The sequence below is a fragment of the Hemitrygon akajei genome, unplaced genomic scaffold (genome assembly GCF_048418815.1).
Source record: "Hemitrygon akajei unplaced genomic scaffold, sHemAka1.3 Scf000096, whole genome shotgun sequence".
NCBI classification, from domain to species: Eukaryota; Metazoa; Chordata; class Chondrichthyes; order Myliobatiformes; family Dasyatidae; genus Hemitrygon; species Hemitrygon akajei.
In genome coordinates, this window is record NW_027331982.1 from 2,006,916 (window position 1) to 2,034,458 (window position 27,543).

General features: G+C 46.1%; 1 protein-coding gene across 1 annotated transcript; it reads right to left on the reverse strand.

Moving 5' to 3' along the window:
- Positions 1-26,246, reverse strand: LOC140722992 (NACHT, LRR and PYD domains-containing protein 3-like). The gene is made up of 7 exons (XM_073037614.1): positions 26,037-26,246; positions 18,715-18,800; positions 16,948-17,114; positions 14,055-14,226; positions 13,891-13,956; positions 8,524-10,273; positions 1-105 (listed from the first exon to the last, which is right to left on the reverse strand). The coding sequence occupies exons 2-7, from the start codon at positions 18,722-18,724 to the stop codon at positions 15-17; spliced, it is 2,256 nt and encodes a 751-aa protein (XP_072893715.1). The 5' UTR covers positions 18,725-18,800; positions 26,037-26,246; the 3' UTR covers positions 1-14.
- Positions 26,247-27,543: the final 1,297 nt, after the last annotated feature.

Here is a 27,543-nt window from a genome sequence, read left to right on the forward strand (position 1 = left end):
CCACAGTCTGGTACTTACCCCAGTTTCTGTATTTTACACTCCGGGTTCCTCAGAGCCACAGACACCAGTTTCACTCCTGAATCTCCCAGGTCATTCCCCCCAAGTCTAAACACAAAGAGACAGATTGATGAACAAAGTGATTTAAACTGTGGGTCTGGGGGAATTTCTCTCACTTGGATATTTCAGGAAACATTAAACCCTTCAGTAAATCACTGATCGGAGTTCCCATCACTATCAATGTCCCTCACTGACCAGCTCCAGTGTATTCACCGAATGTCGGTAATTTCGTCTGTCGGTGTGACTCTGTAAACTCCACATATTCTGTCCCATTCCCCGATGGCTAAACAAAATGTTCCTGACAGAAAAGCAGAAATGTCAATGGGACACAGTGAAATAGACCCACCCGAGCTAAAGGGATGGGGAAGAGAGATCCCACAAGAAGAGTGGGGGATGGGAACAGAGGCCCCACACGAGAAAGGGTGATGGTGAATAGAGATCCCACATGAGGAAGGGGGATGAGGGAGAGAGATCCCGCAGGAGGAAGGGGAATGGGGCAGAGGGATCCCATAGGATGAAGGGCGATGGGGGAGAGAGATCCCACAGGAGGAAGGGAGATGGGGAAGAGAGATCCCACAGGAGGAAGGGGGAGGGGAAAGAGAGATCCCAGAGGAGTTCGGATGGACGAGAGATCTGAAAGTAGGAAGGGGGATGGGGAAGAGAGATCCCACAGGAGGAAGGGGGATGGGGAAGAGAGATGCCACAGGTGGAAGGGGGAAGGGGAAGTAATAGATCCCTGAAGAGGAAGGAAGATGTGGAAGGGAGACCCACAAGAAGGGTGGGGTATGACAACAGAAGCCCCACAGAAGAAAGGTGGATGGGGAATAGAGATCCCACAAGAGGAAGGGAGATGGGGAAGGGAGATCCCACAGGTGGAAGGGGGACGGGGAAGAGAGATCCCACAGGTGGAAGGGGGACGGGGAAGAGAGATCCCACAGGAGGAGGGGGGGATGGGGAAGTGAGATCCCACAGGAGGAAGGGGGACGGGGAAGAGAGATCCCACAGGAGGAAGGGGGATGGGGAAGTGAGATCCCACAGGAGGAAGGGGGATGGGGAAGCGAGATCCCACAGGAGGAAGGGGGACGGGGAACGGACATTGCACAGGAGGAAGGTCGAAGGGGAAGGGAGATCTCACAGGTAGATTGCTACCCATGCCCCGTGCTAGTGAGGCTAGAAATAGGAAGATAATGCAGCTAAATACGTGGCTGAGGGGATGGTGCATGAGGGTGGGGTTCATGTTTCTGGACAATTGGGCTTTCTTCCAGGAGAGGTGCGACCAGTTCGAATTGGACAGTTTGCACCCTGAACTGGAGGGGACTAACATCCTTGCCGGTAGGTTAGGCAAGTTCTGCTCAGGGGGTTTTAAATCAGATTGTAAGCGGAGGGTGCAGTGTGTTAGAGCTGATAGTGATGTGGAGGAGGATACGGGTCATGTGAGGACTGCTTGTATAGACAGATATCAAATGTTTGTACGTGATAGAAATGTTCTCAGGTACATCTATTTCCATACGAGGAGTATTGTAGGTAAGGCAGATGAGTTTAGGTCGTGGATTGGCACATGATGATATCGACATCATTGCTATTAGTCAGACTTGGTTGCAGGAGGGGCAGGACTAATAACTATATAAACATATAACAATTACAGCACGGAAACAGGCCATTTCGGCCCTTCTAGTCCGTGCCGAATGCTTACACTCACCTAGTCCCACTGACCCGTTCTCAGCCCATAACCCTCCATTCCTTTCCTGTCCATATACCTATCCAATTTTACTTTAAATGACAATACCGAACCTGCCTCTACCACTTCTACTGGAAGCTCGTTCCACACAGCTACCACTCTCTGAGTAAAGAAATTACCCGTCATATTACCCTTAAACGTTTGCCCCCTAACTCTCAACTGATGTCCTCTTGTTTGAATCTCCACTATTCTCAATGGAAAAACCCTATCCACGTCAACTCTATCTATCCCCCTCATAAGTTTAAATACCTCTGTCGTCCCCCCTCAACCTTCTATGCTCCAAAGAATAAAGACCTAACTTGTTCAATCTTTCTGTGTAACTTAGGTGCTGAAACCCAGGTAACATTCTAGTAAATCTTCTCTTTACTCTCTCTATTTTATTGACATCTTTCCTAAAATTCGGTGACCAGAACTGTACACAATACTCCAAATTTGGCCTTACCAATGCCTTGTACAATTTTAGCATTACATCCCAACTCCTATACTCAATGCTCTGATTTATAAAGGCCAACATACCAAAAGCTTTCTTCACCACCCTATCCACATGAGATTCCACCTTCAGGGAACTATGCACCATTATTCCTAGATCACCCTGTTCTACTGCATTCTTCAATGCCCTACAATTTACCATGTATGTCCTATTTGGATTATTCCTACTAAAATGCAGTACCTCACACTTATCAGCATTAAACTCCATCTGCCATTGTTCAGCCCACTCCTCTAACTGTTCTAAATCTCTCTGCAAACTTTTAAAACCTACTTCATTATCCACAACGCTACCTACCTTAGTATCATCTGCATACTTACCAAGCCAATTTACCACCCCATCATCCAGATCATTAATGTATATGACAAACAACATTAGACCCAGTACAGATCCCTGAGGCCCACCACTAGTCACCGGCCTCCAACCTGACAGTTATCCACCACTACTCTCTGGCATCTCTCATCCAGACACTGTTGAATCCATTTTACTGCTTCAGTATTAATACCTAACGATCAAATCTTCCTAATTAACCTTCTGTGCGGAACCTTGTCAAGGGCCTTAATGAAGTCCATATAGACAACATCCACTGCTTTACCCTCGTCAACTTTACTTGTAACCTCTGCAAAAAATTCAATAAGGTATGTCAAACATGACCTTTCACGCACAAATCCATGATGACTGTTCCTAATCAGACCCTGTCTATCCAGATAATTATATATACCATCTCTAAGAATACCTTCCATTAATTTACCCACCACTGACATCAAACTGACAGGCCTATAATTGCTAGGTTTACTCTTAGAACCCTTTTTAAGCAATGGAACCACATGAGCAATACGCCAATCCTTCGGCACCATCTCCGTTTCTAATAACATTTGAAATATTTCTGTCAGAGCCCCTGCTATTTCTACACTAACCTCCCTCATGGTCCTAGAGAATATCCTGTCAGGATCCGGAGATTTATCCACTTTTATATTCCTTAAAAGCGCCAGCTTCATGTTCCGGCGTTCCGTTGTTTCAGACGTGATGGGGGTAGGGATGAAAGGAGAAGGAGTGGCATTACCAGTCAGGGAGAATCTCACAGCTGTGCGTAGACGGGACAGCCTGGAGGGCTCGTCTACAGATGCCATATGGGTGGAGAGTGAGGAACGGGGAAAATGTGAGCACACGAATAGGGTTGTATTATAGACCACCCAATAGTCAGAGAGAATTGGAGGAGTAAACCTGTAGAGAGTTGGCAGACCGATGTAAGAAACAGAAAGTTGTAATCGTAGAGGATTTTAAATTTCCACATATTGACGGGGACTCCCACTCTGAGAAAGGGTTAGATAGCGTGGAGTTTGTCAAATGTGTTCAGGAAAGTTTTCTAAATCAATATATTGAGGTACCAACGAGAGAGGGTGCAGTACCTGATCCCCTGTTAGGGAACCAGACAGGTCAGGTGACAGAAGTATATGTAAGCAAACATTTTGGGTCCAGTGACCTTAATGTCATTAGTTTCAAGATAATTATGGATAAGGATAGGACTCATCCACCAGTTAAGGTTCTGAATTGGAGAAGGGCCAATTTTGTGGAAATGAGAGAGGATCTGGGAAAAGTGGATTGGGATAAGTTGTTTTCTGGCAAGGATGTGTTCAGTAAGTGGAAGGCCTTCAAGGGTGAAATTTTGAGAGTGCAGAGTTTGCATGTTCCTACCAGGATTAAAGTCAAAGTTAACAGGCATAGGGAACCTTGGTTTTCAAGGGATATTGGCGATCTGGTTAAGTAGGTGTTTAGCAGGAATAGGCAACAAGGAACAATTGAGGTACTTGAAGAGTATAGAAAATGTAAGCGAATACTAAAGAAGGAAATCAGGAAGGCAAAAAGAAGACATGAGGTTGCTTTGGCAGATAATGTGAAGGTAAACCAGAAGGGTTCCTACAAGTATATTGAGAGTCAAAGGATAGTAAAGGACAAAATTGGTCGCCTAGATGATCAGAGTGGTCGTCTATGTGTGGAGCCTCACGAGATGGGGGAGATCTTAAACAGGTTTTTTGCATCAGTGTTTACACAGGAAACTGGCATAGCGGATATGGAATTAAGGCAAACAAACAGTGGTGTCATGGAACATATAGAGTTTAAAGAGGACGAGCTGCTTGCTGCCTTACAGTGAGTAAAGGTCGATAAATCCCCCGGGCCTGACATGATATCTCCTCGGACCTTGAGAGAGACTAGTGTAGAAATTGCAGGGGCCCTGGCAGAAATATTTAAAATGTCCTCAGCCACGGGTGCGGTGCCGGAGGATTGGAGGGTAGCTCATGTTGTTCCGTTGTTTGAAAAAGGCTCCAAAAGTACACCAGGTAATTACAGGCCAGTGAGCCTGACATCAGTAGTAGGTAAATTATTGGAAGGTGTTCTGAGAGATCGGATATACAAGGATTTGGACAGCCAAGGGCTGATTAAAGATAGTCAGCATGGCTTTGTATGAGGTAGATCATGTTTAATGAATCTTGTAGTGTTTTTCGAGGAGGTTACCAAGAATCCATATGAAGGAAAGGCTGTGGATGTTGTCTACATTGACTTTTGTAAGGCTTTTGACAAGGTCCCACATAAGAGGTTAGTTCTAAAGGTCCAGACACTAGGTATCCATGGAGATGTTGTAAACTGGATTCGAATTGGCTGTGTGGGAGAAGACAGAGAGTGGTAGTGGATGATTGCTTCTCAGACTCGAGGCCTGTGACTAGTGGTGTGTCTCAGGGATCTGTGCTGTGACCATTGTTGTCTGTTGTCTATATCAATGATCTAGATGATAATGTGATAAATTGGATCAGCAGGTTTGTGGATGACACTAAGATAGAGGCGTTGTGGACAGCGAGGAAGGCTTTCAAAGCTTGCAGAGGGATCTGGACCAACTGGAAAAATGGGCCAGAAAATGGCAGATGGAATTTAATGCAGACAAGTGTGAGGTGTTCCATTTTGGAAGGACAAATCAAGGTACGACAAACACGATAAACGGTAGGGCACTGAAGAGTGTGGAGGAACAGAGGGATCTGGGTTTTAGATACGTAAGTCCCTGAAAGTGGCGTCACAGGTAGACAGGGTTGTAAAGAAGGCTTTTGGCATCCTGGCATTCATAAATCAAAGTACTGAGTATAGGAGTTGGGATGTTATGGTGAAGTTGTATAAGACATTGGTGAGGCCAAATTTGGAGTATTGTGTGCAGTTCTGATCACCTAACTATAGGAAGGATATCAGTAAGTTTGAAAAAGTGCAGAGAAGATTTACTAGGATGTTGCCGGCTCTTCAGGAGTTGAGTTACAAGGAAAGATTGAACAGGTTAGGACTTTATTCCTTGGAGCGTAGAAGAATGAGGGGAGATTTGATAGAGCTTTACAAAATTATGAGGGTATAGACAGGGTAAATGCGAATAGGCTCTTTCCACATAGATTAGGAGAGATAAATATGAGAAGACGTGGCTTCAGTGTGAAAGGGGAAAGGTTTAGGGGGAGCATTAGGAGGAACTTCTTCACTCAGAGGGTGGTGAGAGTGTGGAACGAGCTGCCATCTGATGTGGAAAATGTGGACTCACTCTTAAGCTTTAAGAATAAATTGGATAGATACATGGATGGGAGAGGACTGGAGGGTTATGGACTGGGAGCAGGTCAATGGGACTAGCGGAATAAGGTTTTGGTACAGACTAGAAGGACTGAATGGCTTGTTTTCTGTGCTGTAGTTTTCTATGATTTTATGATTCTATGGGGAGGAGAGTTCCCACAGGCGAAAGGGGGATGGGGATGGGGAAGCGAGATCCCAAAGGAGGAAGGGGGATGGTGAAGAGAAATCCCATAGGAGGAAGGGGGATGGGGAAGAGAGATCCCACAGGAGGAAGGGGGATGGGGGACAGAGATTAAACAGGATGAAGGGGGAACGGGTTGAGAGATCGGCCAGGAGGAGGAGGGATGTGAAAGAGAGTTCCCACAGGAGGATGTGGGATTGGGAAGAGAAATCTCACAGGAGGAAGGGTGTTGGGGAAGTGAAATTCCACAGGACAATCGGGCATGCCAAAGAGAGATCCGACAGGAGGAAGGTGTATGGAGAAGAGAGATCCCACGGCAGGAAGGGGGATGGGGGAGAGAGATCCCACAGGAGGAAGGGGGATTGGGTAGAGAGATCCCACAGGAGGAAGGGGGATGGGGAAGAGAGATCCCACAGGAGGAAGGGGGATGGGGGAGAGAGATTAAACAGGATGAAGGGGGAACGGGTTGAGAGATCGGCCAGGAGGAGGAGGGATGTGAAAGAGAGTTCCCACAGGAGGATGTGGGATTGGGAAGAGAAATCTCACAGGAGGAAGGGGGATGGGGAAGAGAAATTCCACGGGACAATGGGGCATGCCAAAGAGAGATCCGACAGAAAGAAGTCCAAGGGGAGAGAGATCCCACAGGAGGAAAGGGTATGGGGAAGCGCGTTTCAACAGCAGGAAGGGATGGGGAAGAGAAATCCATAGAAGGAAGGGGGATGTGGAAGAGCGATCTCATAGGTGAAAGGGAGATGGGGAAGAGAGATCCCACAGGAGGAAGGGGGATGGGGGAGAGAGATTAAACAGGATGAAGGGTGTGGGGAAGAGAGATCCCACAGGAGGAAGGCGGATGGGGGAGAGAGATTAAACAGGATGAAGGGGATGGGGAAGAGAGATCCCACAGGAGGAAGGGGGATGGGGAAGAGAGATCCCACAGGAGGAAGGGGATGGGGAAGAGAGATCCCACAGGAGGAAGGGGGATGGGGGAGAGAGATTAAACAGGATGAAGGGTGTGGGGAAGAGAGATCCCACAGGAGGAAGGGGGATGGGGGAGAGAGATTAAACAGGATGAAGGGTGTGGGGAAGAGAGATCCCACAGGAGGAAGGGGGATGGGGGAGAGAGATTAAACAGGATGAAGGGGATGGGGAAGAGAGATCCCACAGGAGGAAAGGGATGGGGAAGAGAGATCCCACAGGAGGAAGGGGGATGGGGAAGAAAGATCCCACAAGTGGAAGGGGGATGGGGAGGAGAGATCCCACAGGAAGGGGGGTGTGTGGAAAAGGCGTCCCACAGGAGGATGAGGAACGAGTAATAGAGAGCCCACAGGAGGAAGTGGGATGGGGAAGAGAGATCCCACAGGAGGAAGGGGGATGGGGGAGAGAGATTAAACAGGATGAAGGGGATGGGGAAGAGAGATCCCACAGGAGGAAGGGGGATGGGGAAGAGAGATCCCACAGGAGGAAGGGGATGGGGAAGAGAGATCCCACAGGAGGAAGGGGGATGGGGAAGTGAGATCCCTCAGGAGGAAGGGGGATGGGGAAGTGAGGTCCCTCAGGAGGAAGGGAGATGGGGAAGAGGGATCCCACAGGAGGAAGGGGGATGGGGGAGAGAGATCCCACAGGAGGAAGGGGGATAGGGAAGAGAGATCCCACAGGAGGAAGGGGATGGGGAAGAGAGATCCCACAGGAGGAAGGGGGATGGGGAAGAGAGATCCCACATGGAAGGGGGATGGGGAGGAGAGATCCCACAGGAAGGGGGGTGTGTGGAAAAGGCGTCCACAGGAGGATGAGGAACGAGTGATAGAGAGCCCACAGGAGGAATGGGGATGGGGGCAAGATTCCAAAGAATGGAAGGGGGTTTGGGATGAGAGGTCCCACAGGAGAATTCCAAGGGTAAACAATAACCCTACAAGACGAGAGGATGCAGAAATTTTTTGTACGTGTGTGTTAGGTCTGAACAGAGCCCCAGAGGAGATGCGCCCTCGCACTTTGCGTATCTGGAAGTGTGCAAAGTCACACACGGGGAATGGCAGTGGGAGGAAAATCTCACAATTGTATTTCTTCCCTTCTCACTGGGACAGTGTGCTGACGGTCTCTTGTCCCTCACCGAGAAGGGGGTGTGAATCTCTGATCCACCTGCTGCAGTCTGTGTCGGTCTGGGTGTCAGTAACAGTGAGAAGGAGCATTGTCAATGGACATGTCACAGGCAGCGAGAAACACGGCCATTCCTGTGATTTACTACCATTAAACCAATGGCCGTTGTTTACTGATCTGATGAAGTCTCCAACATCCCTTCACAAGGAACCACAGAACCCTCCCGTCCTTGGGGAATTACTGACCGATCCCCTGGGCATTTGTCACAATTCTTCACAATCTGATTTACTACAAATTTACCAAAATTCCTTTACATTGAAACAACACAATAAGACAGTTTCACGGTTCAGAGTGAGAGACAAACCAAGTTACCTCAACTCCTGGCACTTGTGCAGCCCGGGTCCCAGCCGCTGGATTCCTTCACACTGAATGTGGCAGTTCTCCAGGTCGAGGTGTTTTATTGTATCACAAAGTCCGATGACATGAGACAGGACCACGCAGTCAATCGGGGTCAGTGTCATTCTACTGAATGAAAGTTTTTCCAAAGATCCCAGTGCGGCCTGAGCCAGTCCACGATTCTGAGACTCAAACAGGTAGTGCAATGTGTTCAGGAGGCTCCTTCTACCAGCTTCACTCCATGTGTTTCCAATCTGCCGTTTAACCTCCTCCTTCACCCAGTCAATCACCCGGCAGGTTGTTTCATTAGGAAATGGACCCAGAAACTCCTCCAGGCCCCGAGCTGTCATTGGGGAGGAGAGACCAGCAACAAAACGGAGGAATACCTCAAATCGCCCATCTGTCGTGCTGTGGACTTCTGTAAGGAATTTCAGGATATCCCCGGGATGTGGATTCAGGAATTGTGCGACTGCAGCTACAAACTCTTGGATGGTGAGGTGTGGGAATGTGTACACCACGCTCCGAGCAGAATCCTCTGTCTCCAAAAGCTCCATCAGGAACCCGGACAGGAACTGCGAAGGCTGCAGATTGAACTCGATCAAATCTCCTCCTGTAAACACAATCTTCTTCTCGGACACCCCTCTGAAGGCCATCTGACCAACCCTGAGAAACACATCACGGGGGTTCTCAATCTCACGGCCGTGGTTTTTCAGGATGTTGTAAATATAGTAGGAGTACAGTTGGGTGATGGTCTTGGGAACTCGCTGCGGGTCCCTGACTCTTTGTGTGAAGAAGGGGCCCAGTGCCAGAGCAAGGATCCAGCAGTAGGAGGGGTTGTAGCTCATGGTGTACAGGATCTCGTTTTCCTTCACGTGTTTGAAAACAGCTTCTGCCACCGTCTGATCTTCAAAATACCTGATGAAATATTCCTTCCGTTCCTCACCAACAAATCCCAGGATTTCAGCCCAGACACTGATGTCTGCCTTTTCCAATAAATGTAACGCAGTGGGACGGGTGGTCACCAGCACTGAACACCCTGGGAGCAGCTTGCCCTGGATTAAACTGTACACAATGTCAGACACGTTGCACTGGAATTCAGGATCTGTGTACTGTGATTCTGTGTCTCTCCGACCATCAACAAAGTTGATTTTGTACTTGAATTCATCCAATCCATCGAATATAAACAGCAGTCCCTCTGTGTGTTTCCAGACCTCTCCCAGGATATTCCCAAAGTAGGGATACTGATGCAGAATCAGTTCTTTCAGGTTTATTCTGCAGTTAATGGAGTTTAAATCCCGGAATTTGAAACTGAAGACAAACTGGAACTGTTGGTATATTTTCCCCGTGGCCCAGTCATAAACAATCTTCTGTACCATTGTTGTTTTCCCGATCCCCGGGACTCCGGCCACTGCTGCGGACATCCCGGATTTGTTTCCAAAGAAATATCTTTTCAATTTTTGAACAAAGCTCTTCTCGAATAACTGATCAGTCCGGAGTTTTTCCAGTTCTCTGTGGAGATGTTTCTGTCTCCACTCCTCGTGGTCTCTGCCTCTTGCCAGCAGCTCATGTTCCACCAGTGTCCGATCTCGAACAGTAGAAATGACCGTGAGCTCAGCGTATCGATTAACCAGCTGGAAAACCTTCACCTTCTCCCTCATCAGGATCGTGTTCACTCTCAGTTTTTCAGTTTCTGCCCACAGAGTCTCCTTGTGTTTCCTTCGAACATCTTATGACAGACAGAAATAGGTTGTCAGTGCCTGATCTGATGAACATGGAGCTCACAACATATTTTATTTAATAAAAAAACTACTCGTTAAAAACACTGTTTGTGTGAAATCGGGTGATCAGAGATTACAGTGTCTGAAAATGAACGATTCTGATCAGATTCAGATCCGCTGTTAAAGGCTCCACTCTCCCCTCTGTTGGTAGTTTACAGATTCCCCGGTGTTCCAGCGAGCACCAAGTGCACACGTGATTCTGGAGAGTGTTGTGTGGAGCGGGTGGTTTCACTGCTTTCACTGCTCAGCTTCTGCTCAACTGTGCAACCCTGCAGAGGGTAACAGTTTTACTTTTCTGACAATGGACCCCATTTTCTTGACACTCCTTTAGGATGAAGCTGTCAATACTGAGCCACAGAAAAGGAACATAATTTCAGTTTCCTTTTCCAGGCTGAGCCAGTCACGATGTAACACACCCTGCACTGGTCTACAGTCTCTTATTCTCCGAGGAGCTGGTACATGAACCCAGGCAATTCCCCGATGATGTGCGGAAGAGCAGGAAGCTGAAGAGGATGGCAGTGGTAATAGGGAACTCTTAAAGTCAGGAGGACAGGTAGGCGATTCTGTGCACACTGATGGTACTTTGCCTCTCAGGTGCCATTGTCCGAAATGTTTCTGGACGCGTTCACAATATCCTGAGAAGGGAGGTTGAGCAGCCAGAAGTCGTGACAAACATTGGTAACAACGACATAGGAAAAGCAAAGGGAGGAGGTCTGGAAAACCGAACACAGGGGGTTAGGAAAAAAGCTGAGGAACAGGAGCTCAAAAGTAGTGATCTCAGGATTGCTGCCTGTGCCACCCGACAGTGGCAATAGGAATAGAATGAGGTGGCAGAGAAATGTGTGGCAGAGCATTTGGAGCAGGGGGCAGAAATTCATATTTCTGGATAATTGGGACCACTTCCGTGGTAGGTAGGACCTGTACAAAAGGCACGGGTTGCACGTGAATCCGATGTGGACCAATATTCTTACGGGCAGATTTACTGGAGCTGTTGGGAGTGTTTTAACCTAAAATGGCCGGGGGACTGGAACTAGGATGATAGAGCTGTGGATGAATTAGCAGTTTTACAAGTAGATGATGGGTTTAACATGAATGTAAGGAAGGACAAGCCAATGACTGGGTTCAAATACAGACAGAGCAAACTGTTAAATTGTACCGCATAGACAAAATTCAAAATGGCGCAGATGGAGAACTGAACGCATTGCATTTAAATACACGCAGCATTTAGAATAAGGTGGATGAACTCTTGGCGGAGTTAGAGATTGGTTGGTATAATGTTGTGGGCATCAATGAGTCGTGGCTGAAAGAAGACCATAGTTGGAAGCTTAACGTTAAAGGATAAACGTCTTGTCGAAAAGACAGGCAGGAAGGCATAGTCGGTGGTGGTGTGGCTGTGTTGGTTCAAGATGGAGTCACATCTTGATAAAGAGGTTACATCGGGTTAGAGAATGTTGAATCTTTGTGGGTGGAGATAGGAAACTACAGGGGTTAAAAAGAGCTTTATGAGAATCTTATATTGGCCTGCAAATAGTAGCGAAGGTGTGGGGTTGAGATTGCAAAGGGAGCTGGGAAAGGCGTGTCATCAAGGTGATGACATAATTCAATATGCACGGGGAATTAGAAAATCCAAAAAATTTCAGGAGTCGGATCACAAGAGAGGGAATTTATTGAATACCTACTAGAGAGCGTTTTAGAGCAGCTTGTGCTTGAGACTACTCAGGAAAATTCTGTCTTTGATTGGGTGTTATGTAATAGCTCGGATCTTATAAGGGAGCTTAATGCAAAAGAACACTGAAATGGTAGTGATCATAATATGAGTGAATTCATACTGCAGTTTGAGAGGGAGAAGCGTAACTTATGGTATCAGTATCGCTATGGAATAAAGCGAATTACAGAGGCACGAGAGAGAAGCTTACCCAGGTAGATTGGAGAAGGATACTAGTGGAGATAACGGCACAGCAGAGATGTTTGAAACTTCGGGGAATAGGTCTCAATTTGCAGGATGGATACGGCCCACGGAGGAAGAAGTTCTCTAGTGTCACGTGCAGGCAACCATGGTTGACAAAGGAAGTTAAGGATTGCATAAAAGCCAAGGAAAGGGCATGCAAGATAACAAAAGTGAGGGAAAGTTGGATGAATAGAAAACTTTTAAAATCCAACAAAACGCAACTAAAAAAGCGATAAGAAGGGAAAAGATGAAATATGAGGGCAGAAAAGCCAATAATATAAAACAGGATAATAAACACTTTTTTCAGTTATATGAAGAGTAAAAGGGAAGTGAGAGTTGATAGTGGAACACTGGAAAATGATGTCGGTGAGATAGTAATGGTGGACAAACAAATGGCAGAATAGCTTAATGTGTGCTTTGCATATATCTTCACTGTGGAAGATGCTAGCAGCATGCAGTGGTCTGCGAGTGACAGGCAGTAGGAGTGAGTGCTATTGCTATTTCAAAAGAAAAAAGTTCCCGGCATACTGAAAGCTCTTAAGGTGCAAAGTCACCTGGGCCAGATGGACTACATCCCAGAGTCCTGAGAGAGGTTGCTGAAGGGATGACGGATGGATTGGTCATGATCTTTGAAGAATCACTTGATTCAGGCATGGTCCCGGAGGACTGGAAGATTGCAATTGTCACTCTAGTCTTTAAGAAGGGGGGAAGGCAAAAGAAGGAAAATTATAGGCCAGTTAGCCAAACCTCAGCGACTGGGAAAGAGTTGGAGTCTCTTACTAAGGTTGAGGTTTCGAGGTACTTTGAGACTAATGACAAAATAAGTCAGCAATAGTTCTGTTAGATTTCACGGTGGAAGTAAGAAGCAGGCTGGCCAAAGGAGAGTCAGTGGATGCCATTTACTTGGATTTTCAGAAAGCATTTGATGAGGTGCCGCACACGAACCTGATTAACCAGATAAAAATATATGACGTCACAGGAAAGATACTGGCACGTGGAGCGGAATTGCTGACAGGCAGCAGGCAGCGAGTGGGAATAAAAAGGGCCTTTTTCTGATTGACTGCCAGTGACTGGTGGTGTTCCTCAGGGATCATTATTGGGACCGCAGCTTTTCAGATTGTTTGTCAATGATTTAGATGATGGAATAAATGTATTCGTGGCAAAGTTTGCGGATGATACAAAGATAGGTGGAGAGGTAGGTACAGCGATTGCAACAGGACAGAGGCCGACGGGAATGTCTGTTTATCAAACTCATAGAGGCCTCCGGGTACAGATCCCGAGATCGGGAAGGTGCCGGGTGTTGTGACAAATGCAAATTGCTTCCTGTCCTTCAGCCACAGCAACAAAAACCTGTCTCCCAGACTCTGACAGTCTCTAAACAGGCCTCTAAAGAGACGTATTCAGACTCTCAGAGTGAAATAACAACAAAAACCTGTCTCCCAGACTCTGACAGTCTCTAAACAGGCCTCTAAAAGAGACGTATTCAGACTCTCAGAGTGAAATAACAACAAAAACCTGTCTCCCAGACTCTGACAGTCTCGAAACAGGCCTCTAAAGAGACGTATTCAGACTCTCAGACTGAAATAAAGATTTTGAGATTTCCATTCCATCGCTTACCTTTCAGATGCGCGGGCACTTCAGAGAAACCCCGCACAGTGTCCATGTAGGCGAACTGGCCGTCACCTGTTCAAACAGATTAACCTGCATGAAGTCTGTTCTGTGTAATACTGTAAATTCATCAGCATTTACATCTGTAACACACAGTGTATTGTTTACCGTACCACGTTCCCGTATTTCATTCAATATTCTGCTCAGCTTCGGTAAATGGTGATGTAGTTTCACAAAGGATTCCCACATCACCCTCCGGGCCCCGGAGCCCTTCTCCATCACCAGATCCAGGAGGAGTTTGGAAGCGCCCGCTCGGTTTCCGTTCTCCGCGAGCTCAGTCACGCTCTGTAATGAACAATGGGGAATATATTGAGGAGCGGAGGGATGGGTACAAATCTACCCTGAACATGGACTGACCCAGCTCACCACAGATCACTAACAGCCATTGAAGTGTTTGTTGCAGGAAAGAGATTTTAAAAGAAGTTAGCGTGGTCAGTCATGACTTTCTGAATGCCACAGATTGCGGTGTACTTATCCATTTGACAAGGTTTAAAAGGAGCAGACATAGTGTGAGTGAGCCAGAGATAGGTAGGTTATTGAGGCTTTGTGTCAAAGAGGGATCAGTGAGGAGAGGCGAAGGATTTAGGTAGATCTTGGGTAATATTTCCCTTCTTTTTTTCACGGTTAGAACAGTGGGAATGCCAGGCAGGATAGTGGGATGCTCTTCCTACTGGGTGCGGCAAGACAGGGAGGCCTCCAGTGTCCCTGACAACTGCACTTTCGGGAATTTCATCCAGCTGCAGCTTCTTACAGACTGTGCTGAGGAATTGAAGCTGGAGCTGGATGAACCCGGGATCACACGGGAGGCTGAGGTTGACTGACAGACTGTACAGGGAGGGAGCTGGACGCAGGACACAGGCAACTGGGTGACATCAGTGGGGTAAGGGAACAGGACACAGGCAACTGGGTGACATCAGCGGGGTAAGGGAACAGTACACAGGAACTGGGTGATGTCAGCGGGGGAGGCGGGGTTATGGGTAAGAAAAGGATAGACAGCCACTGCAGGAAACCCCTCTATAACAGGTATACGGCTTTCAGTTTCGGGGTATGGCCTCGCAGAGGAAAGCCACGGTGATTATGCCTCTGGCTCTGAGTTTGGCTTTGTGACTCAGAAGGGATGAGAAGTGCTGAGCTGCACTGACAGGGGGAATTCAATGGTCAGGAGAACAGACTGGAGATTCTATTTATGAGAACAGGATTTTTGGATGGTGTGTTGCCAAGGTCAGTGATATCTCGGATCGACTCTGAAACTTTCTTAAGGGCAGGATGAGCAGGTCTTGGTCCACATTGGTACCAATGACAAGAGTAGGAAGTGTGATGAGATCCTGCAAAGTGATACAGATCCAAAATTTCTTGAAAGTGTTATCGAAGGTAGATGGCGTTGTAAAGCTTTTTGGACATGGGGCTTCATAAATCAAAATATTGAATACAGAATTTGGGATATTATGTCGAAGTTGATGTTGCAGAGGCTAATTTAAAGCAATGTGTACACTTACCTCCCGGAAGGAGATCAATAAGATTGAACGAGTGCAGAATAAAATACAGATTGTTGCCAGGAGTTGAGGATCTGAGATATAGAGAAAGTGTGAATAGGTTAGGACATTACTTCATAGAGTGTAGGAGAACCATGAGGGATGTGAAAGAGGTATACACGTTTATAAAAGGTATAGAGAGAGTTAGTGCGAAAATGCATTTATTACTGAGGTTGGGTGGGACTGGAATTAGAGATCATGGGGTAACGATGACAGGTGAAAGGCAATATGAGGGGGAACTTGTTCACTCAGAGGTTGCTGAAGAGCGCGGAACGTGCTGCCATCTTAATTAGTCGATGTACATTCGAGTTGATTATTTAAGATCAGTTTGGATAAGTTCATTTAATGGGGGAGTTTTGGATGTCTCCAGTCCGGGTTCCGATCAATGGGACTAAGCAGATAATGGGTCGGTGTGGACGAGATGGGCAGAAGAGCCTGTTGCTGTACTGTAGGGTTTGATGACGATGACTAGGTGAAACTATGGCCGGGTCACTGTTGATTTTCGCCAGGGTAATCCCTGGTGAACCGCAGCAGCTTCACACTTCACTGCCAGGCTCCATGAGGGGTCCAGTGCCAGTCAACAGCTGGAAACTGGCAGTGAGGAGCAGCCAGCAAACTCAGGACTATTGTGCGTGTGTGACAGACCAAAGCCAACTGGAGTTAATGTTGAGTAAGAAGTTTGGACTGAAATTGTCAGCTGCCTCACGTGGAATGTCGTGTTCAATATGGTGTCTGGCTCTTCACTAATATTCATTCTGGGTGGCAATAGGTGAATGCACTCCAGTAGCACGAGGACCATTGGAAAGCTGTTTCTTTGTAATTCTATGTTAGCTGTAGATGTTCGGAATATTTTCAGTGGCACTAATGTTGCACTTCCCATGTTAACAGTATATGCTGTGGTAATTACAAACTCAAATTGTAAGTCACAAGGAACGGAAGGTAACAGAAACATGAGGCATGTTGGGATATTGATCAAAAAAGGGTCAGCAGTACAAATGAGAGATGATAGTCAGTGTTGCCTGAGTTGAAAATAGGGTTGAAGGTAGACTGAGAATGAGCTGCGAAATATGTCACTATATATTTGATTTGTGGGAAACCCGTGGGTCATGAGAAGAACATAGATTAGTGAATGGCCATTAAGGTCGAACATTGGGAACATGATGTGATGTCAGACTGAGTGGTGTAGAGTGGTTCTCTGTCCACTTGCAATGTCCGTCAAGTGTCATATCACTAAATTCACCAGTCAATCATTGCCTGTGTACTAATCTGTCTATAAATGAACGTGATCAGAAAACTGGAGAGAGGCTTGTTTGGTCAATAAAGGTTCAGGGTTTCCGCAGATGAAAACTCTTTTCTTGATGTTCACCACAAGCATTACAGGATTTTCACTGCCCAGAGGTGCCGTTACACCGGTTCTGTCGGTCTGTGATTGATTCAGTAGAATCTACACTCAGTCTATGTTCCAACCACTTACGTGATACTCGGGCCCGGTGAAGTGATCCTCCCCCATTAACATGAAGCCGACTCCCTCCACACCCTCCTCAATCGCCTGCTGCAGTCGCTCCATGTAGAATCTCGTCAACCAGAACAGGTGGTGATCCTCACAATTTGACAGGAAGGCGGAGATGGCGGAGTTCAGATCTGTAGTCGGTCATAGAACATAAAATAGTAGATGTACCATGCGTATGCAGACAAGATGCCAATTTAAACCAATCCCATCTTCAGGAACACGGTCAATGTCCCTCCGTTCCCGGCCTACTCATGAGTTCAAACGCCTCTCAGATGCTGCAGAGTATCTGTTTCCAGTCCATCCCTCGGCAGCTCATTCCAGACACCGATCACTCTCTGTGGAAAACATGCATCCTAAATCCCCTTTAAACTTTACCATCTAAACTTAAACCTGTTACCTCAGGTTTTTGTGGTGAAACTCGTCTGCACCCTCTACAGACCCTCCACATCATTCTCGATTTGTGCACAATACTGAAATTGTCTCTTAACCAACGCGTATCCAGTTACAGTTTAACTTTAACAAATACCTCAACTCATCGTTAGCACACTACCAATTGTGTTGCCACCTTCAGGGAGCTATGCACATCCATCACAAGACCCGACAGTACATCAATCTTATTATCAGTCCTAACATTCACTGTGCACATTGCTCGCGAATTTGACCTCTCAAAATGCAACTTCTCACATTTGCCTGAATTATCTGTACTTGGTGACTCTCTGTTCCTATTTCTAACTGGATTCTGAACACATTGACAACAGTCCCAAATTTATTCAACTCCTCCAACTGTGTAAATCAACGAATAAGTCCACCCAGTATATCATATGATTAACCTATTTGATTCACACACACGACGCATGGCAAAACAGTGATCCTTGCGAACACGACTGGTCACAGACCTTCAGCCTGAACAACGCTCCTCTAGTGCTGACTCCATTTTATGTACCCAAGACGACTTTGAAATCAATTTACAGATTCTCAGCCCGAAATGTTGAAGGTTATTTTTTCTCTGTAGGTGCTTCCTGACCTGCTGAGTTCCTCCAGCATTTTGTACGGTGCCCTCTCCACTTATTATTTTGTTTTACTTTAATCCTATTCGCCAAGGACATTTCATTGCTTCAGTAGCCCCCCCCCCCCAACCCACCAGATTCCCTGTGTACAATTTTTCTTCTTCACTGTCTCCTGCACCCAGCCCATCCTCCCTCAATATAACGTTCTTTAACTCGGCCACAGAAAACAGACACCGGGAACTCCCCTCACCTCCATTGTGCAACATCCCGTTAATCTGGGGAGAATTCACCATTGCCCTTCCAAACAGAAAACAACATCAGTTTCTCTCAATGGCTGTCGGAGGCATTTCCCACATCAGGGTGTACCAAATGATGACGGAAATTCTATCTGTTCCCTTGACTGTTACATTGCCCGCTGTTGTATTCCTGTCTGAGTGTTACCCACTCCCACCTTATTCAGGGGCTCCTTCTCCTTTCACTCAGGTGAAGATTTGTGTGGTGAGCGGAGCGATTCAATCATTCCCCTCGTTAGGTCCCCGCGCTGGACCTGGTGAATTGTTCCAATGCTCATGGACGCTTTACCAGTTGGAACAATGACCCCGTTTGATGGTACTTTCTCTCTGCCCCTTTATCGCCCAAGTTTATCCCTCTGAATTATTGATGATTTGACTACACGTATACCATGATGACAGAGTTTTAATGAGAAAGAGGCCAGTGAGCATACCTGTGTCCATTCTGACTCTGTCGTTGGTTGATTACCGTCTGCTTGTCTCGTCTGCGTGGAAGAAAGCCCCACCTGCTGGCAATGACCTGAATTACACAAATAAAAAAGTGTGATTCAGTTACACATTCCTTCAAATTTAAACACTTTTGTAAGGTCACTGCTCACTCTCTGACATTCTAGGGAGTAAATGGAGATTGGTACAAAGACCTCCAACTGAACACAAATTTCAAGAAGATAGCAAGGAAATATAAGGAAACTTACTTAAAGGAGCGATGCACTGAAGCTGAAGAAGCCAAAAGAATTGGAAAAAAAGAGATCTGTTGCAGAAGATTAGAGAAATCAAAGGAAAATTTCATGTAAAATGAGCGTAGGAAAAGACAAAGAAGGGAAGGACCTTACAGAAGCAAAGGACATCAAAGGGAGATGGCAGGAACACACAGAAGAATTGCAGAAAGATCCAACAGCGAAGACACCTGCAATGACTCCCTCATCGATCTAGAGCCAGACATTCTGGAAAGTGAAGTCGAATGGGTGATAGAAAACATTGCCAATAATAAGGCTGCAGGATGTGACAGGATTTCTGTAAAATTGTTGAAAATTCTAAAAGGTGATGCTGTATATGTGTTGCATGCAATTTTCCAGCAGATCTGGGAAAATATAAACAACAATGACTTTTAGGCTGGATTAAGATCCGTTTTTATCCCAATACCCAAGAACGGAAATGTAAAGTATTGTTCAAATTACCGAAAATTTTCACGTGCTAGAAGGTAATGCTAAAGATTGTGCAAGCAAGACCGTAGCAATATATGGAACAGGAACTGCCAGATAGAAGCTGCTTTTAGAAGAGGCAGAGGCACCAGCGTCCAAATTGCTAACCTACGCTGGATAATGGAGAAATCGCGAGAATTTCAGAAAAGTATTTATCTATGTTTTATTGACTACTCTAAAGTCTTCAGCAGTGTGGTCCATAATAAACTATGGCAAATCCTTAAAGAAATGGGAATACCTGGACATCTGTTCTGCCTTATGAGAAACTTGTACAAAGATCAAGAAGCAACAGTCAGAACGACACAGAACAACAAACTGGTTCAAGATTTGGAAAGGAGTATGACCAGGCTGCATATTGTCACCCTGCTTATTTAATCTATATGCTGAACATATGAGGAATGCTGGTCGAGAGGACTCAAAATGTTGCAGTCAAAATTACCAGAAAGAATATTAACAACTTCAGATATGCAGGTGATACTATTCTAATCACTGAAAGTGAGGAGGATCTGAGGAAGCTTCTAAGCAAAGTGAAAGAAGAAAGTGGAAAGCTGGCTTTCTGCTCAATATTAAGAAAACCAGCCAATCCTGTTAACTCTGTGGTAATCAATGGAAAGGAAGTGGAAGCAGTGGCAGATTTTGTCTTCTTCAATTCAAAGATTTCTATAGATGGTAAATGCAACCACAATATTAAACGACGCTTACTTCTGGGGAGGGCAGCAATGGGAATTTAGAAAAAATACTTAAACGCAGAGATATAACGTTGTCTACCAAGAACAGTAGAGTCCAGTCTATAGTATTTCCAGTTGTGATGTATGGCTGTGAGAGCTGGATTATTCGTAAGGCTGAATATAGAAGAATCAACGTCTTTGAACTTGGTTGCTGGAAGAAAGTGTTAAGAGTTCATTGGACAGCAAGAAGATCCAACAAGTCAATACTTGGGGAAATTCAGCCAGACTGCTCACCGGGAAGCTTGAAAAGCTGAAATATCTTTGGAAACGAGCAGTCAATGTTTTGGGCTGAGACTGTTCATCAGGACAGAAGAGGGAGCGGACAGGGACCCTATAAAGAACGTGGGGGGTAGGGTGGGATGGAGGAGGCTGGTAGGTGCCAGCTGAAAAACCAGTAAGAGGAAAGATCAAGGGGTGGGGGAGGGGATAGCCAGGAAAGGTGAAGAAGGAATGTTTAGGGGGAAATCACTTTGGGTAGTAGAAGGCGGTGGAATCATGAGGGAGGTGATAGGCAGCTGGAGGAGGAGGCAGAGTGAAACTGGGATGGGGGAAGGGAGAGTGAGGGAATTACCAGAAGTTGGAGAATCCAATGTTCGTGCCAAGGGGCTGGAGACTACCCAGATGGTGTATGAGGTGTTGCTCCTCCAGCCTGGACCTGCATTCCTTTGACTAGCACTGATCATTGTTTTTGTGTAATGTTTTTCTGGGTTTATGATGGGAAATTCCAGTCATTCATTGTTACATTTTAGCTCGGGCGACACAATTATCTGCTTGTGTATTTCTGGGTCACACTAACTGTAACTGGGGTGTGTGATGGTCACCTCCCTCTGGCTGTACGATCAATGTTTTTAAACTATCATACTTTATGTATTGTGTTTGGTTTATTATTGTGGTCTCTAACATCTTGTTCTCCTTTACACTTGTTACTGGAATGACATCAAACAATTCTGAATCTTGAATCCTGGGTAAAAACCACGACCAACCACATATCTAAAGCCCTTCTTGATTTCACGAACTCCTACAATGTCACCCTAATTCTCCTCTGGAATAAAGATCCAGCTTAGCCAAACGCTTCCTTAGACTCGGCCCTCAAGCCCAGGCAACATCTTCAGCAATCTCTTCTGCGCCCTCTCCAGCTTGATAATATATTTTCTACAGTAGGTTGAGCACAACTGTACATAATACTGTGTAGCCGCACCAACAATATAATGCCCATAATCCAGAACTCAGTGCCCAGTCTGATGAAGGCTAGCATGATAAAAGCCTTCTTCTTCACCCTCTATATTTGCACATCCACTTTCAGTGACTGTACTCTTGTACTCCCAGGTTGCTCTGTTCCACAACACTCGGTGCCCTCCCATTCACTATACCACTCCCACCTAGTTTGACTGTCCAAAATGCACCATCTCTCACTTGTCCAAGTAGAAAACCATTTGCCATTCCTCAGCCCCTCTCCAAAACTGACCAAGATGTCTTTGAAATTCATTGACACCTGTTGCCTTATAAGCCAGTTCCATATCCTCAGAGTCACCAGCCCAATATCATCACCCATACAAAGACGCTTTGGTGCTGGCAATTTGCCGTGGTGTTCCTGCCATTTCCGATTCACAGACTAAGGTGGAACTGGAACCTAATGACCCTCTGCCGGGGCCAATGCCCAGGCTGGTTCCCCGGTCTGTATAGAGGATGCAGATACACTTCAGCCTGACTCCAGCTGCTAAACCGAGCGCAGTTGATCAAAATCTTCCTGCTGTGTGGGATCTTGCCCAGCACAGCTGGCTGCCATGTTTCCTGCAGTGCAGCAGGAACAAAATGTAAAACTACAAAGTAGAAAATGCTGGGAACCCAGTACATCAGATTACATCTCTGAAAGGACAAATGGTGGAAGACCCAGTTCCAGAACTGAGATTGTCAAAGATGCGGCCGATCTGCTGAGCGTTTCCAGTATTTTCTCCTCCTTATTTTAAATTTCCTGCAGCTGTAGTATTTTCTCCCTCTTCATTTTAATGCACAGATAGTAACTGATTGCCGCCCTAAACTGTAAATACCATCCCACCCCAACCACTCTGTTAGATCTGAGTTCATTCTGACCCTGGTGTAATACATCCCATACAGACAATGCACAAAGCATCCTTTCCTCCCACTATCATTCTGTTATATTTGCCCCTGAGGCTGCGGTCTTTTCGTTGAGAGGCGGTGACCACAGAGCGATAAAAATCTGCAACTCTTCCTGGTGGGTTGTTACCCTGGAAACAGAGGCTCACCAAAAATAACCGAAAAAGGAAATAACAAACTCAACATCAGATGCTATGAGTTCCATTATGATGATGATTAACACTGCAGCCATTTTGTAACGGTGAAACTAAGATTGAAATGGCTGATTTTACCCTGCCACATGCTGTGTTCAATTAAACCTCTGGCAGCCCTAGCTATTAAAAAAAAACAATTCTGGAAAAGATGCAAAACAAAATTTCACAATGAATACAAAGTCTGTAGGAGAGATTGTTGAAATATATCATTGCAGCAATGGGATACAGGCTGGGCAGAACTTTATCAAGATGGTTGATTCATATCATTGAGTTGGTGGTATGGAGTCTGGACAGAGGTTGAACAAGATGGTTGATATATATCATTGAGGTGGTGGGATACTGACTGGACAGGCTGAACAAGATGGTTGATATATATGGATACAGGCAGGACAGAGATTCAACAAGACCGTTGATATATATCATTGAGGTGGTGGGATACTGAGTGGACAGAGGTTGAACAAGATGGTTGATATATATATCATTGAGGTGGTGGGATACAGTCTGGACAGAGGTTGAACAAGATGGTTGATATATATCATTGAGGTGATGGGATACAGACTGGACAGAGGTTGAACAAGAAGGTTGATATATATCATTGAGGTGGTGGGATACAGACTGGACAGAGGTTGAACAAGATGGTTGATATATATCATTGAGGGAGTGCGATACAGGCTGGACAGAGGTTGAACAAGAAGGTTGATATATATCATTGAGGTGATGGGATACAGGCTGGACAGAGGTTGAACAAGATGGTTGATATATATGATTGAGGTGATGGGATACAGGCTGGACAGAGGTGGAACAAGATGGTTGATATATATCATTGAGGTGGTGGGATACAGGCTGTACAGAGGTTGAACAAGATGGTTGATATATATCATTGAGGTGGTGGGATACAGACTGGACAGAGGTTGAACAAGAAGGTTGATATATATCATTGAGGTGATGGGATACAGACTGGACAGAGGTTGAACAAGATGGTTGATATATATCATTGAGGGAGTGGGATACAGGCTGGACAGAGGTTGAACAAGAAGGTTGATATATATCATTGAGGTGGTGGGATACAGGCTGTACAGAGGTTGAACAAGATGGTTGATATATATCATTGAGGTGGTGGGATACAGACTGGACAGAGGTTGAACAAGAAGGTTGATATATATCATTGAGGGAGTGGGATACAGGCTGGACAGAGATTCAACAAGATGGTTGATATATATGATTGAGGTGATGGGATGCAGGCTGGACAGAGGCTGACCCAGATGAGCAGGGAATGAACAGATGGAACCAGATGGGAGAAGGGATCAAGAACAATCACTGATGGTCCTCCAGCAATACAAGATACTGAATTAAAGATACATACTGTGCTGCTCCAGGGGGCACGGTGATTGTGGTGGACAGCTTGGCTCTGCATTCCTTTGACTAGCACTGTTCATTGTTCTTGTGTTAAAATGCTTTTGTGGGTTTATGATGGGAAATTCCAGTCATTTATTGTTACATTTTAGCTCGGGCTACATAATTATCTGATTGTGTATTTTTGGGTCACACTAACTGTAACCGGGGTGTGTGATGGTCACCTCCCCCTGTCTGTACGAGACTGGTGGGTTCACTCTCCGGGTCACGGTGCCCAGTATGTTTATGTTTATCACAATAAAACCGAGCTCCTTGAGTTTAACGAGCTCCTTTGTCTATCATTATGGACCAAATGCTCGCCACCATACCACTATGTAAAAGATCTCGAAATGACAAAGCTAGAACAAACCATAACTTTGCCATTCACCAAATTTTATCAATGCACCATAAAAAGTTTCCCATCCGGATACTTCACGCCTTGGTATGGCCACTGCTTTACCCGTGCCTGCAAGGAACTGCAGAGCTACGGACACAGATCAGCTCATCACAGAAACCAGTCTCCCCTACATGAACACTTTCTGGACTTCCCGCTCCCTCGGTGAAATCGAAGATCCCCACAACCCGAGACATTCTCCTTTCTCACCCACCCCAATTAGGGAGAAGATACAACAGTATCACCAGGCTCAGAAACGGCTTATCTGAAGTAAACAAACTTTGGAGGAGTTCCAGGAAGCGAGGCAAAGCCACCAGATCGGGAAGTTAACGGGACTCACTGGCCAACAACCGATTTCCCCAACAAGAGAGAATATGCCGCTGCTGCAAATCGATATCGACGCAAACTGGTGAATGAACTCAGCGGGCTAAAAATCACTGCAGACGGTGAGCATGCGCAGTGTGATTCTCACGTCACCAGACCCGGGGGGTGGGGTCTCGGAAAAACCGCACTGCTGCAGCTCTGCGGCAAAGTGAGAGTGGAGAACGGGATCACGTAACCGTGGGTGGGTCTCCCCGACAATAAACCGATTCAGACATACGAGCCTAATTAGGCCGTTTGGCCCATCGAGTCTGCTCCGGCATTCAATCATGCCTGACCCTTTTTCACTCCTCAGCCCCACTCCCCGGCCTTCTCACCGTAACCAATCAACAACCTATCAAACACGAGGAAATCTGCAGATGCTGGAAATTCAAACAACAACACACACAAAATGCAGGTAGAACACAGCAGGCCAGGCAGCATCTATAAGGAGAAGCACTGTCGACGTTTCGGACCGAGACCCTTCGTCAGGACTAACTGAAAGGAAAGATAGTAAGAGATTTGAAAGTAGTGGGGGGAGGGAGGAATGCGAAAACAACCTATCAATCTCCGTCTTACATACCCCCAACCTGGCCTCCACAGATGCCTCTGCTAATTCCACAAATTCACCACACTCTGGTTAAAGAAATTTCGCTGAGTTTAGTGAAGCGTATCCCTCTGATCATCGACACTGTTCAGGGTTTTGCATTTAACAGTGTACTGTCTCATACATTCGACCTACCGAGCTGCCAAGATGATCATCACTAATCAAATCTCACTGAGATTTCTCAGGTCCTGTTGAATTTATTGCTAAGTGGACAAGTACGGGAAGGTACAGGGACAGAGAAACACTGACTTGTGGCAACATCACAGGCAAGTACATTCAGATAACACACGGAACACTAATTATACAATTCTCTGTCAGTAACGGTATAGAAACATGTTTTACTTCATCCTGCTAATAGGACCAGAACAACAGGGGCTGAGCGCCGGCTCATCTCAGACGGTTCGGTGTGAAGGTCTCACAACCCGGACCGACCCCGGCAGATTCTGTGAAGGAAGCGAGGCGAGACCGCCAGTTCGGGGAAGTTCATCCCCTCCCCCTTCAGGTTTCACCGATCACCTTGTGTTTCTCTCTCCCTCCCCACCCCCACCTTTTATTCTCCAGTCCTGCCGAAGGGTTTCGGCCGCTAATGTAGACTGTACTCTTTTCCTGGATTCTGCCCGGTCTGCTGAGTCCCTCCAGCATTTTGTGCTCGTTGCTCGCATTTCCAACATCTGCAGATTTTCTCTTGTTTGAGTTCGGGAAAGTTAAAGGGACTCACTGCCCAACATCAGACCTCTCCGCTCCGGATCGGCTTCAATACTCACCGAAAGGATAATCCTTTCCCAGCTCTTCGACCCGGGGGGCGAGGACCTGCTCTGGATCCCGATTCCACCGCAGAAACCTTCAACAAAGAACTGGAAACAACACGGGCAATCCAGTACTGAGCATGCGCGATGTGAATTTCGCGTCATCAGGTCGGTGGGCGGGGCCTCGGAAACGAAACTGCAAATGCTGCAGCTCTGCGGCAAAATGGGATCACGTGACGGTGGATGGTCTCCCACGTGACCCGGTGACAGTTCCTCGCCCCTGCCGACCCACCGCCGTTTTTCCCACATTATTTCATACTTACACCAGCAACATTTTCAATTTTCCCTCCGTATTTTTCCCGTCCAATTCCTCCATGCCCCTCCCCGGGTCAAAGATTTACGGGTTGAATTCCCAACCCGGTCTGACAGAGAACGCAGGCACAAATAGGAATTGTGCAGGGTTCATTTAAATCATTTTATGTTCATAAACACTAATTCGGTCACCAGTGGTGTGCCTCAGGGATCTGTTCTGGGACTCCTACTCTTCGTGATTTTTATAAATGACCGTCAGTTCAGCGGAGAGGAACATCGGGTGAGTGGGAGGGAGAATGTGTTTAAATTTTCACACATTACAGGACTGATGGGTGTCAGAACTCTGTTTCATCAGGATGTCAAAGCATAAAAACAAATCACAAATAAATATATAATTCTTAAAAATGTGAATCCCAACCAATGTTTGAAAAAGTTGTAAATACCCCTGCTGGTGGCTCAATGTTCAGAGCGAGGGGAGTAGGGAACAGTTCTATGATGTTGCAATAAACGAGCTTAAATAGTGCAGAATTTTTTATTTCAGGAAGACTGTACAGTGTGACGGCAGCATGTCAGTGAGAACTGGGGCATAATCATTGGGTTCCACAGGAGCTCGAGTGTGTTCTGTTCTGGGTGAAGATGATTGTGTTACAATCTGTAATTGCAAGGCTTATTGAGAAAGTAAGGAGGCATGGGATCCAAGAACTGGCTTGCCCAACAGAAGGCAAAGAGTGGTTGTAGACGGGTCATATACTGCATGGAGGCCGGTGACCCGTGGAGTGCCTCAGGGATCTGTTCTAGGACATTACCATTCGTGATTTTTATAAATGACCTTGATGAGGAGTTGGAGGGATGGGCTAGAAAGTTTGCTGATGACACAAAGGTTGGCGGTGTTGTGGATAGTGTGGAGGGCTGTCAGAGGTTACAGTGGAAAATTGATAGAATGCAAAACTGGGCTGAGAAGTAGCAGATGGAGTTCAACCCAGATAAGTGTGAAGTAGGTTAAATATGATGGCAGAATATAGTATTAATGGTAAGACTCTTGGCAGCGTGGAGGATCAGAGGGATCTTGGGGTCCGGGAACATAGGACCCTCGAAGCAGCTGCGCAGGTTGATGCTGTAGATAAGAAGGCGTACGGTGTATTGGCATTCATCAATTGAGGAATTGGATTTAGGAGCCGAGAGGTAATGTTGCAACTATATAGGACCCTGGTCA

What these genes read in the sequence shown, in the direction of transcription:
- LOC140722992 (XM_073037614.1), bottom strand. An exon ending in TCACCGGGCCCGAGTATCAC is followed by an intron (nt 14,227 to 16,947) that starts GTAAGTGGTTGG and finishes TGTTCATTACAG; the next exon opens with AGCGTGACTGAGCTCGCGGA. An exon ending in CACAAGTGCCAGGAGTTGAG is followed by an intron (nt 106 to 8,523) that starts GTAACTTGGTTT and finishes CTTTGTGTTTAG; the next exon opens with ACTTGGGGGGAATGACCTGG.